General features: G+C 39.3%; 1 protein-coding gene across 1 annotated transcript in view; it reads left to right on the forward strand.

Annotated features, from left to right (window-relative positions):
* The first annotated feature begins 1,225 nt into the window (after positions 1–1,225).
* SCFD1 (sec1 family domain containing 1) overlaps positions 1,226–15,777 on the forward strand; it is a 145,864-nt gene continuing 131,312 nt past the window's right edge. The window contains exons 1-7 of the mRNA XM_054026391.1: positions 1,226–1,304; positions 5,157–5,227; positions 6,541–6,629; positions 7,413–7,503; positions 8,754–8,876; positions 10,593–10,680; positions 13,260–13,349. Coding sequence (XP_053882366.1) covers positions 1,274–1,304; positions 5,157–5,227; positions 6,541–6,629; positions 7,413–7,503; positions 8,754–8,876; positions 10,593–10,680; positions 13,260–13,349 — 583 coding nt within the window. The 5' untranslated portion in view covers positions 1,226–1,273. The remainder of the gene's footprint in view (positions 1,305–5,156; positions 5,228–6,540; positions 6,630–7,412; positions 7,504–8,753; positions 8,877–10,592; positions 10,681–13,259; positions 13,350–15,777) is intronic.

Raw genomic sequence — 15,777 nt, forward strand, 5'->3', positions numbered from 1 at the left:
AATACACTCTAATTAAAAATTAAATACTGTTTAATTAGTAGATCAAAAGCAAAGGTGACAAACCATTCAAGCAATGCATCACCTTGGAGGTATCCTTGCTCATCTGACTTAATTTGCATAAAAATAGGTTTAAAAGAACCATGTATTTGAGTGTTTGAAGCTTTCTTTGTTAGGTGTCAGTTGTGTCCACTGCTAATAGCGTTTTTATAACTGCTCATAAAGTATGTCAGCCCAATTAGACACAGACTTAAGCAACTGTCCAATGGACTGACAAGCCATTGCTTAACCAAGGTGATATTCTAATAAATATGAAGCAGAATTGTACTTTGTGCATTTGGAGATACCAGGATGACTTAGGGCAGATAAAGGAGTCTTGCAGACTGCTTTCCTAATACAGCTAGGTTAACAACTAATTTCACAGTAGCTATGGGTGAAATATAAAATGTTAAAAGAGCATTCTGGTTGAAGAATCCAAGATAGGAAGTGGCTGAATTTAAGATGTGTTCACATCACCGCGTTCCTTTCGTCCATGGTGTGTCTTATCCTCTGCGTACACGACCATAGGCTATGTTCCCCTATGCACGCTAATTTTACTGCTTCCCTGTAACCAGGATGGAGCATTGGACCCTGGAATTGGTCATTTCTATTCATGGCTTTCACAGCGGTTCCTACACAATCCAGAGTAACAGCCGTGTTAGTCTGTATCCGCAAAAAGAAGAACAGGAGTACTTGTGGCACCTTAGAGACTAACAAATTTATTAGAGCATAAGCTTTTGTGGACTACAGAAGTGGGCTGTAGTCCACAAAAGCTTATGCTCTAATAAATTTGTTAGTCTCTAAGGTGCCACAAGTACTCCTGTTCTTCTTCCTACACAATCCGTCTTTATTCAACAGGCGCAGGCTCTCCGCTCTATGCTAAGGGCAGGTGCGGTTTCTTTTCATTAGAAAAGGGGGCTCCAGGCTAAGAGCCAGGACGGCTTAGAGCGGGGCAGCTCTCTGCGTTAAGAAGGTGAAATAAACAAATCCCCTGTAGTGAAATGAACAGAGCCGCTCCCCGCGCACGCAAGCTGTACGTCGGCACCGCCAAGCTCCTCACCCGGCTCAGCTCCTCATCGCCCCCAGACCAGTGCTCAGGGGCGTGGCCAGGCGGTGAGGGCGGGGCCAGGCGGAGGGTCCTGAAGCTCCGCCCCCTGTCGACCTGCCTCCGAGTGCGGGGACGCGCCACGTCGCCTGGCTGGTGCGTACGCGGAGGTGGGCGGGGCTGGCCGGGAAGATGGCGGCCGGTATCCGGGAGAAGCAGACGGGTGAGGCGCTCTCCCTTCTAGCCCCTGCCGGGCACCAGGAGGTTCGGCGCAGGGCTGTAGCCGTTCCCGTCCGGCGGCGCGAGCAGGGCACTTGCGGCTCCCGGCCGGCCGGTAGCTGTGGCTGTAGGGAGGCGTGTAGCGGCCGGCAGCTGTGGCCGTGGCTGGGGGAGCGGGGGATTCTCACACTCCTCCCGCGGGGAAAGGGGTGGCAGCGCGGGGCTTGCCACAAGCGGGGCCCGCCCCCAGGTCCGGGCATTAAGTGTTTGTAGGTGGGGCTGTGAAGCCTGGCGCCCCCCGGGGGGCCGCTGCTGTGTCAGCTGTGTAACGCTGGCTTCGGGGGGCTCTCGCCTGACCTCGCCCAGGGGCCCCAGCCGCCGCCCCTCTGCTGTCCGCCACCTCCTCAGTTCCTGTTACCCCAACGGAGCTCGGCCTGCCCTGATCCGCTGTCCCAAGAGTGCCCCCAACTCTGCCGCGGATTGGCGCTCACCTAGGTGGTACTGTTAGTTCCCAGCGAGTACGGTGGCTGGAAATGGTTAAGAATGTGCTTTCCTGGACCGTTAATGTGACAGAAGATGACTATACTGCAGAGACTTTTCTGAGATGTAAATAAAATCAAAATTGCAGAGAGCCAAGGGCACCAAAATCGCCAGGCTTTGGCCTTGCTGTTGCAGACTAAGTAGACTAATGAATGGGTGAGATGGCACAAATTATGGGAAAGAAGGTGGTTGGTAGGTTACGTTTGCTGTCTTCTGGAAACAGTTTCTCTTTGTTGTGACTATATGTGACCAGAGCAGACAAAATATGGTTTGATGTCAGAAGAACACACTTTTCTTACATGAATTTGCTGTTAGGATTAAACAAAAGACATAAGAGGCATATGAGTCCTGGAGAGTCAAAGAGGTAGAAAACATGAGTCTTAAAACTAGGATGAACATTAGAGGGAACTACTATTGATAATAGGGCTAATTAATCAACCTTTTTCTTAAACATTATTGTCTCTGTGATGTGCACTTCTACACTTTACCCTTGTGCATTTTCCTTTTTTCCGGTCTTAATTCATCAACAAGACTTTTTAGTCAATTTTCATTCTGTAACTTCTCAAAACTGAGCAGCAGTAATAATACTGAAGTTTCAATCATTTGTTGTTATTTAACCATACATATAAATGGGGGAAAATTGAATGAGTAATCCAGGTTTGTAGAGCCTTGTGCCATCTGTTGGAAGGTACTGTTAGAATGGGAAGCATGTTGCATCATAATCCTGTTTATTTCTTTTCCTTGCTGGTGATTTCACCAAAACCTTGGTTCATCTTCTGGTCATCTCTTATCTTGACAATTGCAGTAGTTGCTTTTCAGGTATCCTGGACTCACATTGGTGCCCTGTGAGTTTATTCAACACATTGTTTCTAAAATCATCGTCCTTGTTTTCTGTGCTAACCATCTCAACCTACTTACTGTAGCCTATACAGGAATTCAAGATCTCCTTCAGTCCTTGTTATTCCCTTTCAGTGCCTTAATCTCTTCTCCTATTTTATCCCTTCAACCAGTACCTACTCTAGTGCAGTTTGCTATTCTTTAATTTCCTTAAACTACAAGCAATTCCATCCTTCGATGCTGCTTTATTTAGTTGTCATCCTTGATCCTTTCTGCTGTACAACCACCTCCTCCTCCTCCCGCATTTCTCCTCATTACTCATTTATTTCAGTCAGTGTCACTAAACTCCACATTTTCTTCTGCTCTGGACATGATCCATGAATCCTCATTAATTTATTGTAAAAATCCAGAGCAACTAAAAAGATACATCAGAGTACAGAGTACACTTTATGAACTTTGATGTAATCTTCATCTCCCAGTACCCCTGCCTACTGTTTGATATTTCTCAATGTGGTCAGTCTTAATTTAGATTGTAGACTCCTCAGAGAAGTTACCTGTAACTTATTAATAGGGCCCTACTAAATTCAGGGTCCATTCTGGTCAATATCACGGCTATTGGATTTGAAAATTAGTCAATTTCATGTTTTCAGATTTTTGCAGCCATAGGAGGTTCCCGGAGGTGAGTCTTATCGCCCCCGTGCTGCTGGGAGCACCCTAGCTGGGGTCTTCTAGCTGGTAGTCCTGGCCAGGCTGGGGAGGGACAGGACTTATTCTTTCCCTGCATGACCACTCTCGGGGGGGAGATCAGACCCACCTACGGGTACCTCCCCCGGCTGCAGGGCACTCCTAGCAGTACAGGGGAGACCAGATCCACATCCGGCAACCTGTGGCTGCAGGAAGCTCCGGGGCTGCTTAGGTAGTAATATTTATTTTTGTATTTATTTTTCTGTCCACATTTTTGTGGGGCTCCAGCAGAAATGGTAAAAAGAGTGCCTCTGCTCACAATCTTCAGCATTCTTTTGGTATTGTCAGATTTATTTTAGTATACCCTTGTTGGAATGACACATCACATATTAAAATTTGATTTGTTGCTTGAGTCAGAAATTAAGCATTTTTAATACATAAATGTATTTTAATTCTAAACTTCAGTAATTTATGAATATCTTCTTTTCTTTCGCTATCCAATCTTCCATCTTCTAAAATCCATTCACAGTATTTAACTTGCTCACCACCTGTAGAGTGAATTCCAGAGTGCATGCTGTGTGAAATATTTCCTTTTTATTAGTTCTAAATTTACCTGCCATAACTTAACAATTACTACTTTTTCTTTAAAGGTGCACACATTCCAGTTGATATGGCAACTTCCACCTTTTCATGTTCTCTGTATATATAAATCTCTTCTTTCTGTGTGTTCCATTCTATGCATCCAATGAAGTGGGCTGTAGCCCATGAAAGCTTATGCTCAAATAAATTTGTTAGTCTCTAAGGTGCCAAGTACTGCTGTTCTTTTTGCACATTCCAGTGTGCTCCCACTTTTCAATATGGCAGTGCCCACCATATGTTTGTGAATTACTGTAGTCTGCCTTGATTATCTTAAGAAACTTTTTGGCCCTTAAGTTTGGTGTTCTTCCTGCTATATGAAATGCTAGAAAGGTAACTTTCCTTGTTAAAAGATGGAAACTTGCTAAGAGATTGGGGAAGCCATAGCTCTAATGGACAGAGCTGAGCTGAGTTGTGTGAACCATTCTGGCAGCTGCTCTAATTAACAAAATTCTCATGAGGCTACAATTTGTCCCAGTGATAGGAAGAAGAGATTCTGTCTTCAGGTTTAAAAACTCTTTTTTCATTCTGTCAGCAGTAGTTAGTTGAACTTCATAAATTCATGTTGAGATCTATTGTTCTTGGCTTAACTCAAAGATTATATGGCTGGTGATGGGATACTTGATGGGGAAGTCTCTGAGTTACTACAGAGAATTCTTTCCCAGGTGTCTGGCTGCTGGGTCTTGCCCACATGCTCAGGTTCTAACTGATTGCTATATTTGGGGTCGGGAAGGAAATTTCCCTCAGGTCAGATTGGCAGAGACCCTGGGGTTTTTTTGCCTTCCTCTGCAGCATGGGGTATGGGTCACTTCCAGGTTTAAATTAGTGTAAATGGTGGATTCTTTGTAAGTGGAAGTCTTTAAATCATGATTTGAGGACTTCAGTAACTCAGCCAGGAGTGGGTGGGTGAGGTTCTGTGGCCTGTAATGTGCATGAGGTCATAATAGATGATCATGATGGTCCCTTCTGACCTTAAAGTCTATGGAAAAAAGGAATAAAAATTGTTGTCTTGCTTTGGACCTTTGGCAAAAACCAATACTGAACTAAATTACAAAAGCATCTTTTGTGCTTGGAAACATATTTGGTCTCAAAGGTTATCAAGGAAAAAAGTAAAACTAACATAGTAGTAATTGGATGTTTTTATTGCACTGTTTTTCAGTGGCCTTGAAGCGTATGTTGAATTTTAATCTTCCCCCTATTAAAAACAGCACAGGAGAACCTGTATGGAAGGTAAGAGAAACTACTTGACTTATTCTAAAAGGCATCCTTATAGCATGTCCAAAAGTTTAGATTATCAGATTTTAATCAATTGGAGGTAAAAATCTGGCAACTGTTAGGTAAACATCAGACCAAGTGTTTATGGTATATTATAGTAGTAACCTGCATTTTCTGACAATTTGTCAGGCTTTGAGAAAATTAACGTTTTATAGGCACTTTATCTTTCCATTGGGCTGACGCTTTTTTAATTATTAAAATAGTTTAATTTCTTTACATTTGAAAACAAACCATAGTATTGGGGCAAAAGAGTAGAATTTGGGGTGAGGTAGTAACAAATAATTGAAAGTGTATACGTTTCCTTTTTAAAAGTTTTTGTTTTAATCTAGACACTTGGTTGCGCATAGTTTGATTACTCTCACCAATTATCTTCTGAAAATTTGTAATGAAAAAGTCACCTTTTTCAGGCCAAGTTTCCAGTGACATACATACAACCTAATTATGATGTTATGTATTTAGCCATTGTGCACAGGAAAAACTGAACAACTGTAACAGACTGTGTAATTCTCTTTAAACAATGCTTAGCCTTTTCTCCTTTGTGTGGTCAATAGTGTTTGTGCTGTTCTTGTACTTAAATTCTTTTACTCTATAAGGGTTTTTATCCTATGTATTACTTATATAGAAAATTGCACATTCTGGTTGATGGAAAAGATAAATGTTTAAAAGTACAACATCTTAAAGAAGCAATGCCTAACTGAAGTTCTAGGAAAACCTATTATATATTTTAAGTGAGAACCTGAGAAGAAACTAAGTGGAAGAAACTTAGGACCTATTGGGGTCCAGTGACAGAGACTCATTTGTGACATGTGGACAAGCACTGGCAAAAATTCAGAATGAAATAGGAATTCAAAGGAAGAAACTGAATTTTTAAAGTAGTAAGTCTAGGGCAAGTGGAGCCCAAGATTCCTTCATTACTGTTTTTTCAGTATGGCATTCTGGAATAATTTTAATTCCCCCAAAATGATATTTTCCTTCTCTTCTTCACTCAGTCCTGTACCATCAGTTTTCTCTTTTTCAGATCAGAGGAGTGGACCTTTTTGTGATACTTTTGCACTTCACAATAATTACTTTTCTGGAGGTAGAGCTTCTTGTTTGACTGACATGAAGCACTGATTCTGGCAAGATTTCTCCATCCTTCTTTTTTGCTCATTTGTTCTTTTTCTGCTTTATTGTCTCTTAGTAAACAGTAATGATAGGAAGAACTTACAACATTTAATAAAATTTTCATATTAAGAAATATTTTAACATTTTCATCTTACGTTTTATAGGTTCTCATTTATGACAGATTTGGCCAAGATATCATCTCTCCTTTGCTGTCAGTGAAAGAGCTGAGAGACATGGGCATCACCTTGCATCTGTGAGTATTTTTGTGCATACATTTGTTAGTTATACCTGTTTGTTTATACTTCAAACCATGTATCAACAACTCCAGTTGTTTATATTCTGAAAAATCACATACAAAGTCTTTTGAATAGTACACAAAATCCAAAGGCGCTTTTAAAAAATTAATTGAAGATTCTGTTCTTACTCCTGCCCAAAATCCGATAGGAGTATTGTGGCTAAAGGATGGGTAAAGTTATCAAACTAATCAGAAGAATTTCCTACGCAGTGGAAGATGAGGGACTTCCTCTCAAATAAATAAATTAAAATAAAATAACCCAGTATTCTTCTTCAAGTATTTATCCACCTTGATCCCACTGTGAGTTTGCATGTTCACAAGAGAGGATTTTTTTTGTCAAGGGCATTTGGAGGTTGTATGTGCATCCTATGTGCCCTTGCATTTCCTTCTGGCCCCCATAAAGGGCTGAGTGGGCCCAACCACCTCTCAGTTCCTTCTTATCCTTCAGATAGACAGAACTTAACAATATCCGCCTGCTGCCCTGGAGCTCTCAACTGTTAATTTAGGGTTAGTGTTCGTCTAGCAAGTAATTTTTTTTATTTTTGAAATAATTGACCATTGTGTGTGTGTGTGGTGATATTGCTGAAATCAAGCTTCATAAGACATAAAGACGAATTCTAGAAAATTGGATGTGCAGGAAGTCATACTAAACATTTTATTTTCTGATGATCATAGTGTTGAGTGAATGGGAAGAGAAGCAACAGTAACTGGAAAGGCAACTTAGTTTTGATTTTCCCTTAGGCTTTTGCATTCTGATCGAGATCCTATTCCAGATGTTCCAGCAGTATACTTTGTAATGCCAACAGAAGAAAATATTGATAGAATGTGCCAGGTAACTACTTTGCACACTTAATGTTTGAAATAGTAGTCTATATCTAATTCATGTGAGTTTATGAATGCACCTTTTCCCAAATTTTAACATACTGCATGCGTTAATCTATATTTGCCACAAAAAGGAATTCTCTTATAAAAATATTACTGTATCCAAACTTTAATTTGTGAAACTGATGTTTCCCAGAACTTTAAGAAAGAGCAATAGCCGGGAGGGGGAATGTAGTTGTGGGAAGACGGTGATTTGAACATAGGCATCCTTGCTGGTTATGCTCTGTGGTGCAGTCTGTATTTGAGTAGAATAGTAGAGACATATGCATTGTTGAATAGCTTAAGTTTCATTTCCTTGCTTTTGATGTTTTGTGTTAAGTATGCTGTGTCCAGTGTTGGAATTATTATTTATGAATATTAATAATACAGGGCGCCACCAGACATTACCACATAAATTCCTTTATTAAGTCCAAAGGCCAGATGATAGTTGTGTGATTGCTTTAAATGTACCTAAAAAAACCCTAAATAATAAGCAGTGTACTACACCCAATACAGTAACACACATCTGTAAGCATCTGATCAAATATAGTCACAGATGGACCAGACCAGAGAATAGTCCTTTCATCCTGATTTGTCCCAGCATGATTGGAGTGGTTCTGATGATGAACCTTCAGATTCATGGCTCTTTATACACTTCAGCTAACTTGCTAGCTTGAGCAAAAACCTGTTTGAAGCAGTTTATCATTGGTGCTTTCCTTCCTCCAAAGCCTTCCTTTCTTACCTCCTCTCCTTCTTTGCTTACCTGCAGAACAATGGGAAAGTTTGTGCTTGCTTCTTTTAAGACCATTTTTTCTTTGTCTTGTTACTGCAGCCTTTTGTTTTATTAATTACTTTTTGAACCATGCATTCTTCACACATTACATTCTGGTCTTATAACTTCTTCTTCTCACCATCTTCCTTTATTTGATGATTAGGGCCTTTTCCTACCTACCAGCGAATATATTATTTTCTTAACCAAACTTAAGATAACTTTACTTCTTTAATTTCCTAACTATCCCTGCATCTTGCAACCTCAGTTAATATGCAATACAATGTTTTTATGTATCAACAGTCCTCTAAGCACACCAGAATAATTTAATTTCAATGATAACTAGAACAATAGATAATAAAAATTCTCAGATTTTTAAGAAGTATCTTCATTTTTAGCTAGATGCTCTTTAGTACCTGTTGAGAGTAAAAGCTATTAATTTTTGCTTTCAGGATCTTCGAAATCAGCTTTATGAATCGTATTATTTAAATTTTATTTCTGCCATTTCAAGAAGTAAACTGGAAGATATTGCAAACGCTGCCTTAGGGGCTAGTGCAGTAACACAAGTAGCGAAGGTAAGAAATTTCTGAAGGCTATGATATTTATTAAAGGACCTTCACTTTTAAAAACTGCATTTTTTAAATGTTTCACAAAGCATTTAGCATTAAAAAAGTAATGAAATATAAATGTTCATTTGGGCTGACCTAATGCCATATATCCTTTTAGGTTCATTTTTCTGCTCCCAAAGTGACATAAATAACTTGTGATTGTAATCTTTGTTGGAAATAGAGAATGTACAACTGGAATGGACAGACAATCCATGCACAAATTGTATTTAAAACTATCTGCTAAATTATAAAAAAAGGAGGAAACTTAGAGTAAAGATTGACGTGCAGCAGACATATCGAAGTTGTATATTTCTGAATAACCCTTTTCATATTTCAGATCACATTCACTTTCTCTCCTTATTTTTATAGTTTACAGTTGGGGAGAGAGGAGCAGTTACCAAATTTTTAATTCAACTCAAATAAGAACTACTAGTTAAACTTTAATAGCCACATCTTCAGTGTGTGTAAATTGGTATATCTATGTTGGCTTCAGTGCTCAGACATCTGTTTCCTCCCTTTAATGCATTACCTAGATATTTGTATTTTCCATTATTATTTTTCTGAACATAAGAATAAACAAAAAATGTATTACAGCAAGCTCATGATAGGTTTAGGGTTATTTATTTATGAAATTATTTCATCATTTTGTGAAGATGAACATCTTTCAGTGCAGCCAGATCGAGTGCCAAGCACCTCAACAAAAGGAAAAGCCAAATTTTTATAGCTTTTATTAGTAGATTAGTGCCCTAGAAACATTTAATACTTGTTTATTCTTAATAGTTTTGAACAGCACCCTCTAAGATATTTCAGCTGTAGTTGTATCTTATTCAGTTTCTTTATTTGAATGTCAGACCTTATAAATTATGCTGTAATTACAGATAGAAATCTGGTATTGTTCAGTTTCAGATTAAAGCTATAACAAGTCATGAATATACGTTCAAGACAAGACAGCTTCACACTTTATTCTTAGCATATTGTAATGATTGTCATCATTAAGGCTAAGATTTTGTCACTGATATTTTTAGTCAAAGTCATGGACAGGTCACGGGCAATAATGAAAAATTCACAGAAGCCTGTGACCTGTCCCTGACTTTGACTAAAAATATCTGTGGAAAAAATGGGGAGTCTGGGCAGCTGTGCGTGGCTAGGAGCTCTAAGGGCCCCCACCACCTGTGGGGGCTCGGAGCTCCAGGGTACCCCTCTGCTGTGGGCTTTGAGCTGCGGTGGCCCACAGTTGTGAGGGTTCCCCCTGCTGCCAGCAGCGGCCAGGAGCTCTGGGATCCCCCCTCCAGCTGCCCAGCGTGGCTGGGAGCGGCGGAGGGTCGGTGGCAGGGGATCCTGCAGCTCCCAGCCAGCACTAGCTCAAATCATGGAGGTCTTTGGAAGTCGTCGATTCCATGACTAAATTGCAGCCTTAGTCATAAGAACTGCCATTCTGGGTCAGACCAATGGTCCATCTAGCCCAGTATATGGTCTCTGATAGTCGCCAGTACCAGAACTTCAGAGGAGTGTACAGAACAGGGCAGTTGGAGTGATCCACCTCTGTCTTCCCCTCCTTGCTTGTCAAAGATTAAGGGTCATCCCAAGCATGGGGTTGCATCCCTGACCATCTTGGCTAATAGCCATTGGTGGAACTAAACTCCATGAAGTTATCTAATTCTTTTTTTGTCCCTTAATTTGTAGGTCTTTGATCAGTATCTCAATTTCATTACTTTGGAAGATGATATGTTTGTATTGTGTAATCAAAATAAGGAGCTCATCTCATATCGTGGTAGGTAAAATTTCATTTGTATAACATTTGTTACCATTGAATAGCTAAAATGTAAGCTTACTCTGAAGTCAAAACAATATCTAATAATAATCTCAAATGAGTTCTGTTCTGTAACTGAGGATTTCCAATTTAGCAGATATATAAATCTAAAATCTTTATCTGTTTTAAGGCCAAAAGAGATCTCTATGATGAGTTAATCTGACTTCACAAGAATTAACTAAAAGTGGAGTTCAAAACTATTCAGATACATGTTAATAGGATCTTAAATTCAGCAAGCTCCCTCCATCCTGAGCCCTTCTCCCCACTCCTTCCCCCTCCCCCTGTCACTCTGTGGAAATGGGGTAAAGGACTGGGGGGAGGAGGGAGCAGCTCCAAGGCAGAGGGCAGGAGCAGCATGTGGCAGTGGGGGGAGGGACAGCTGAACTGCCTGGCAATTGATAGCCTGCTGGGCGGCTGCCACACAGGGAACTTAGGGGAGCTGATAGGAGGGTTGTCTATCCCCCCTGGTTCCAAGCCCCCACCCGGTAGCTCCAACGGGCTGCTCTTCCTGCAAGCAGTGGACAAAGCAGGTGGCTGCCAAACAACGTTATCAGGGAGCATTGCACAACTTTAAATGAGCACATTCTCTAATTGATCAGCAACAAAACAACATTAACTGGGACGACTTTAAGTGAGGAGTTACTGTATATGTGTTTTTTTAGTGGCAGAAGAGTACTGTCTTAAATGTAGACATTTTTAAAGAATATTGAACATTTATAAAAAAAAAAAAAAAAAAAAAATTGAAATTAGTGCTCCAAATAGAAAAATCTACTCCGGAGGTTTTCTGTATAGGTTTGTACACACTCACAGGGCTTATTTACACATGGAGTTATTCAGGAACAGGTATTCTTGAATAACTCTTTGTATAGACACTCTTATTCCAGAATCCAGTGAGTTGGAACCAGCTTAGAAATTGGCTAACAAGTCAGTTTTTAGAGTCGCTCTTCATTAGTTTTGTGCATGTGTGCGTGCTGCATATTTATTCAAGTATTAGTCATGGAGAACATAACTTCTTGAACAGAAGCACCTAAAAGTCTGAGGTGCAGATTTTTGATCTTTGTTTTTTCCTTGTACCAGCGATCTACTAAGGTGGCTGGAAGATCAGAGAGAGGATAGTTTTCTAATTATGACAGGAGTCCTTTGGGTCATCTAAGCAATGACCAGTCATTACATACTTTTTCCCCTATCAACTTGTTACAATGGGTCCACCAAATTTTTTGCTTGATTTCTAAACTAATACATTTTTCAAAATTCAAATGCTGTAATATTCTGTAGATTTCTATTAAGATATTATGAACATAGAGCGGGGTTCCCAAACTTGGTTCGCGGCTTGTTCAGGGTAAGCCCCTGGCAGGCCGCGAGACTCTTTTGTTTACCTGAGCATCCACAGGTATGGCCGCTTGCAGCTCCCAGTGGCTGTGGTTCGCCATTTCCAGCCAATGGGAGCTGCGGGAAACGGCGTGAGCCGGGCCACCGCTTCCCGCAGCTCCCATTCGCCGGGAACGGCAAATCGCGGCCACTGGGAGCTGTAAGCAGCTGTACCTGTGGACACTCAGGTAAACAAAGCGTCTCGCAGCCCACCAGGGGCTTTCCCTGAACAAGCCACGAACCAAGCTTGGGAACCCCTGAAATCAAGTAAACTAACTTCACGATCTTTTTCTGCCCCACCAAAAAAAAAAAAGAAAATGTACACATAACCAGCTTAGGTTTGTTGTGCAAAATGATGATTGTTACCACAGTGTCCTAAATAAACAGAAGTTGGTAGCCAGGCTTGTCTAATAGACTGTTTAATATTTCTGGTTCTAATATAAAGATAAAATGTATTACTGTTACAGTAGAGCAGCTAGAGGGAAGATTTGTGTGTGTTTGTTTTACACTGTGTGTGTGTGTGTGTGTGTGTGTGTGTGTGTGTATATCTCCCTATCTATATTATAAAATACTTTGGAATTATCCCTGGATCAGAAAATTGCATGCAGATTGTCATTGATAGCAAAATGTTTTTTAAACCATTAATGGAGTAATTATTATATATGTTACAGACCATTGAGTTTGGAACTTTAATATATAAAATAACATTGTAATATCTGTACAGATACAGAATTTGTATTCTCTAGATAGCACAGTATCTTCCACCTCAGGAAACTGGTTTCCAAATGGACGTTAGTCCAAAATCACCACATACATTGTCTTGATTCTCTGTCTCCGCCCATAGCTGCGGTAGTAATAGGGTCAGGTCAGGGTTGACATGTATTGTAAGAGATGTGGAGGACGATTGCACAACATTGGTTTTGATCTAACCAGTAAAACGAATTTCTTCGTTTTTCCATTATTCGTGACTTTAAAAAATTAATTGGGAGCAGGAGTAGAAGCATTAAGTGTGGGGCCTTCATCACAGCTTTCTTACTTGGTCACTTCTTCAGTGTTGATGACTAAGAGTCACTGTTTGGCTGCTGTAGGACATTTCTTCACTGAGTGTGTTGTGTATTGTAGAGATTGCTTTAGACTGCAACTCCACTTTTTTTCATTTTACAATGTTTTAGCCATTAACAGACCAGATATAACGGACACTGAAATGGAGGCCATTATGGACACTGTGGTTGACAGTCTCTTCTGCTTTTTTGTTACACTTGGTAAGTTTACAAGTTCCAGTATATTTCTCAGTGCGCTGTTCCTTCTAAGAGATCTGCATTTTCAATTACATGTTGTAAGTCTCTAAACTTACACATATGCAGCCTGAGAGAGGCAGTAGGGTCAATGCAAGATACCTGGATTCTGTTTGATGTGAAAGTTTTGGCCAGTCACTCGACCTGTGTGTTGCTCTGAAAACACTGTTGAATAGGCAGTAATTCCTATCTCATATAAGTGCGGAGTCTTAGTGTCTGGAAAATTTTGTTTTGAGATTCTTGGATGAAAGATGCTGTAGGAAAGGAAGTGTGCAAGGTGTGTGTTTAATATTTTTCACTGAAAACTGGATATTCTTTGAACTCAATCTCATAATTCACAACAACCTTTACCTTACTATTTTAGTCATGTCCTACAGAGTTTGCAATTGTGAAGGTTATTGAAGAGGCTTTCCTAGTCTACTGTAGATTTTTTTAAGCTATTTCTAAACCTCTCTGTTTGTCATAGTCATGACATCTGTGACACAAACCATGACTTTTAAGGTGGGTTTTTCAGAAGTGCTTATTGTTGGCATAAATCTGCTGGTGTTTAAGTCATCGGTAAAAATGCCCCTGCTTCAGTGCTTCGTGCTGGAAACTGCTTAATTAGGAACAGAGCTGGGCGAATGCTGAACAATTTTGAAATTCCCACCCTTAATATTTTTCAGAAAAGTTCATGGTCAGTAACACCATAAAAAACTAGTGTTTTTTAATTTTATGAAAATATTAGTTAAATATTTTAAATAATTCATATTGTAAAATAAAGGATATGTTCCATGACGTCTCCTTTTCTTACGATAAAATTACTGTCATTTTTTGCCATGACAAACAACCAACCTTGATGACAACCAGCAAAATAAAATCTCTTATTCTGAGATTTTGAGAGATTGTCAGGGTTTTTGCTGATAAACAGAAGTTTTGTTAAATAGCATACAAGGTATTATCAATGTTTGTCATTAATGGCTGGATAACTGTCGAAGAAATTATTGAAAGGTGTACGTGTCCATTTTAATAACGACTCAGTGAGTAAAATTTAACATGCTTAAAATTATAAACACTGGAGTGCTAAATTGACAGCTTTCAGATTTACTTCCCTTTTCACTGCCTAAAATTGTAACTTCTTGAGGAGGAGAGTTTAGCATCCCCCAGGGCGCTCAGAAATTAGAAGGATCCTTTGAACCTGTTGAATGCCTTAGTTTCTGTGGCAAGAAGTAAAGTGTATCTACGAAGCCTCTTGAATCTTCAGAGTTTCAACTTAAATGTATTTAAAAATTTACTATATGACAAGTGAAGCCTGAAATTCCAATGGAAAAATTTATTTTAATAAATAAATATTCCCCTGCAGCGAGTTGCAACCCAGTTCTTGCAGTATTGTGGTAATGGAAGAGACCCTATCAAAAGCAAAGATAACTAAGCAAATTTAATCTATTTCATTGTCTAATCAGAGAGAAATGAAAAAGTAAATAAACAGCATAAATAATGTAAATTAGATTTAAAATTTCATAACTTTTAATTAGGGCTGTAGATTAATCGCAGTTAACTCGCACGATTAACTGAAAAAAATTGTGATTAATCGCACTGTTAAACAATAGAATACCAATTGAAATGTATTATATTTTTGGATGTTTTTCTACATTTTCAAATATGTTGATTTCAATTACAACACAGAATACAAAGTGTATAGTGCTCACTTTCAATTATTATTTTTATTACAAATATTTGCACTGTAAAAATGATAGACATAGTATTTATCAATTCACCTCATTAAAGTAATGTAGTGCAATCTCTTTATCATGAAAGTGCAACTTAACAAAACAAAATCTACATTTGTATGTAACTGTTTTTGTTTTTTGAGTGCAATGTAAAACTTCTGAGCCTACAAGTCCATCAGTCCTAATTCTTGTTCAGCCAATCGCTAAGACAAATAAGTTTGTTTACATTTATGGGACATAATGCTGCCCGCTTCTTATTTACAAGGTCACCTGAAAGTGAGAACAGCCATTCATATGGCACTTTTGTAGCCGCCTTTGCAAGGTATTTAATATTAAGGTATTTAAAAAAATGCATTAAATTTGTGACTGAACTCCTTGGGGGGAGAATTGTATGTCTCCTGCTCTGTTTTACCCACATTCTGCCATATATTTCATGTTATAGCAATTTCGGATGATGACCCAGCACAGGTTCATTTTAAGAACACTTTCACTGCAGATTTGACAAAACTCAAAGAAGGTACCAATGTGAGATTTCTAAAGATAGCTACAGCACTTGACCCAAGGTTTAAGAATCTGAGAGGGATGAGGTGTGGAGCATGTTTTCAGAAGTCTTAAAAGAGAACACTCCGATGCGGAAACTACAGAACTGAACCACCAAAAAAAGAAAATCAAGCTTTTGTTGGTGT

This window comes from Malaclemys terrapin, chromosome 4 (assembly GCF_027887155.1).
Source record: "Malaclemys terrapin pileata isolate rMalTer1 chromosome 4, rMalTer1.hap1, whole genome shotgun sequence".
Classification (NCBI taxonomy): domain Eukaryota; kingdom Metazoa; phylum Chordata; order Testudines; family Emydidae; genus Malaclemys; species Malaclemys terrapin.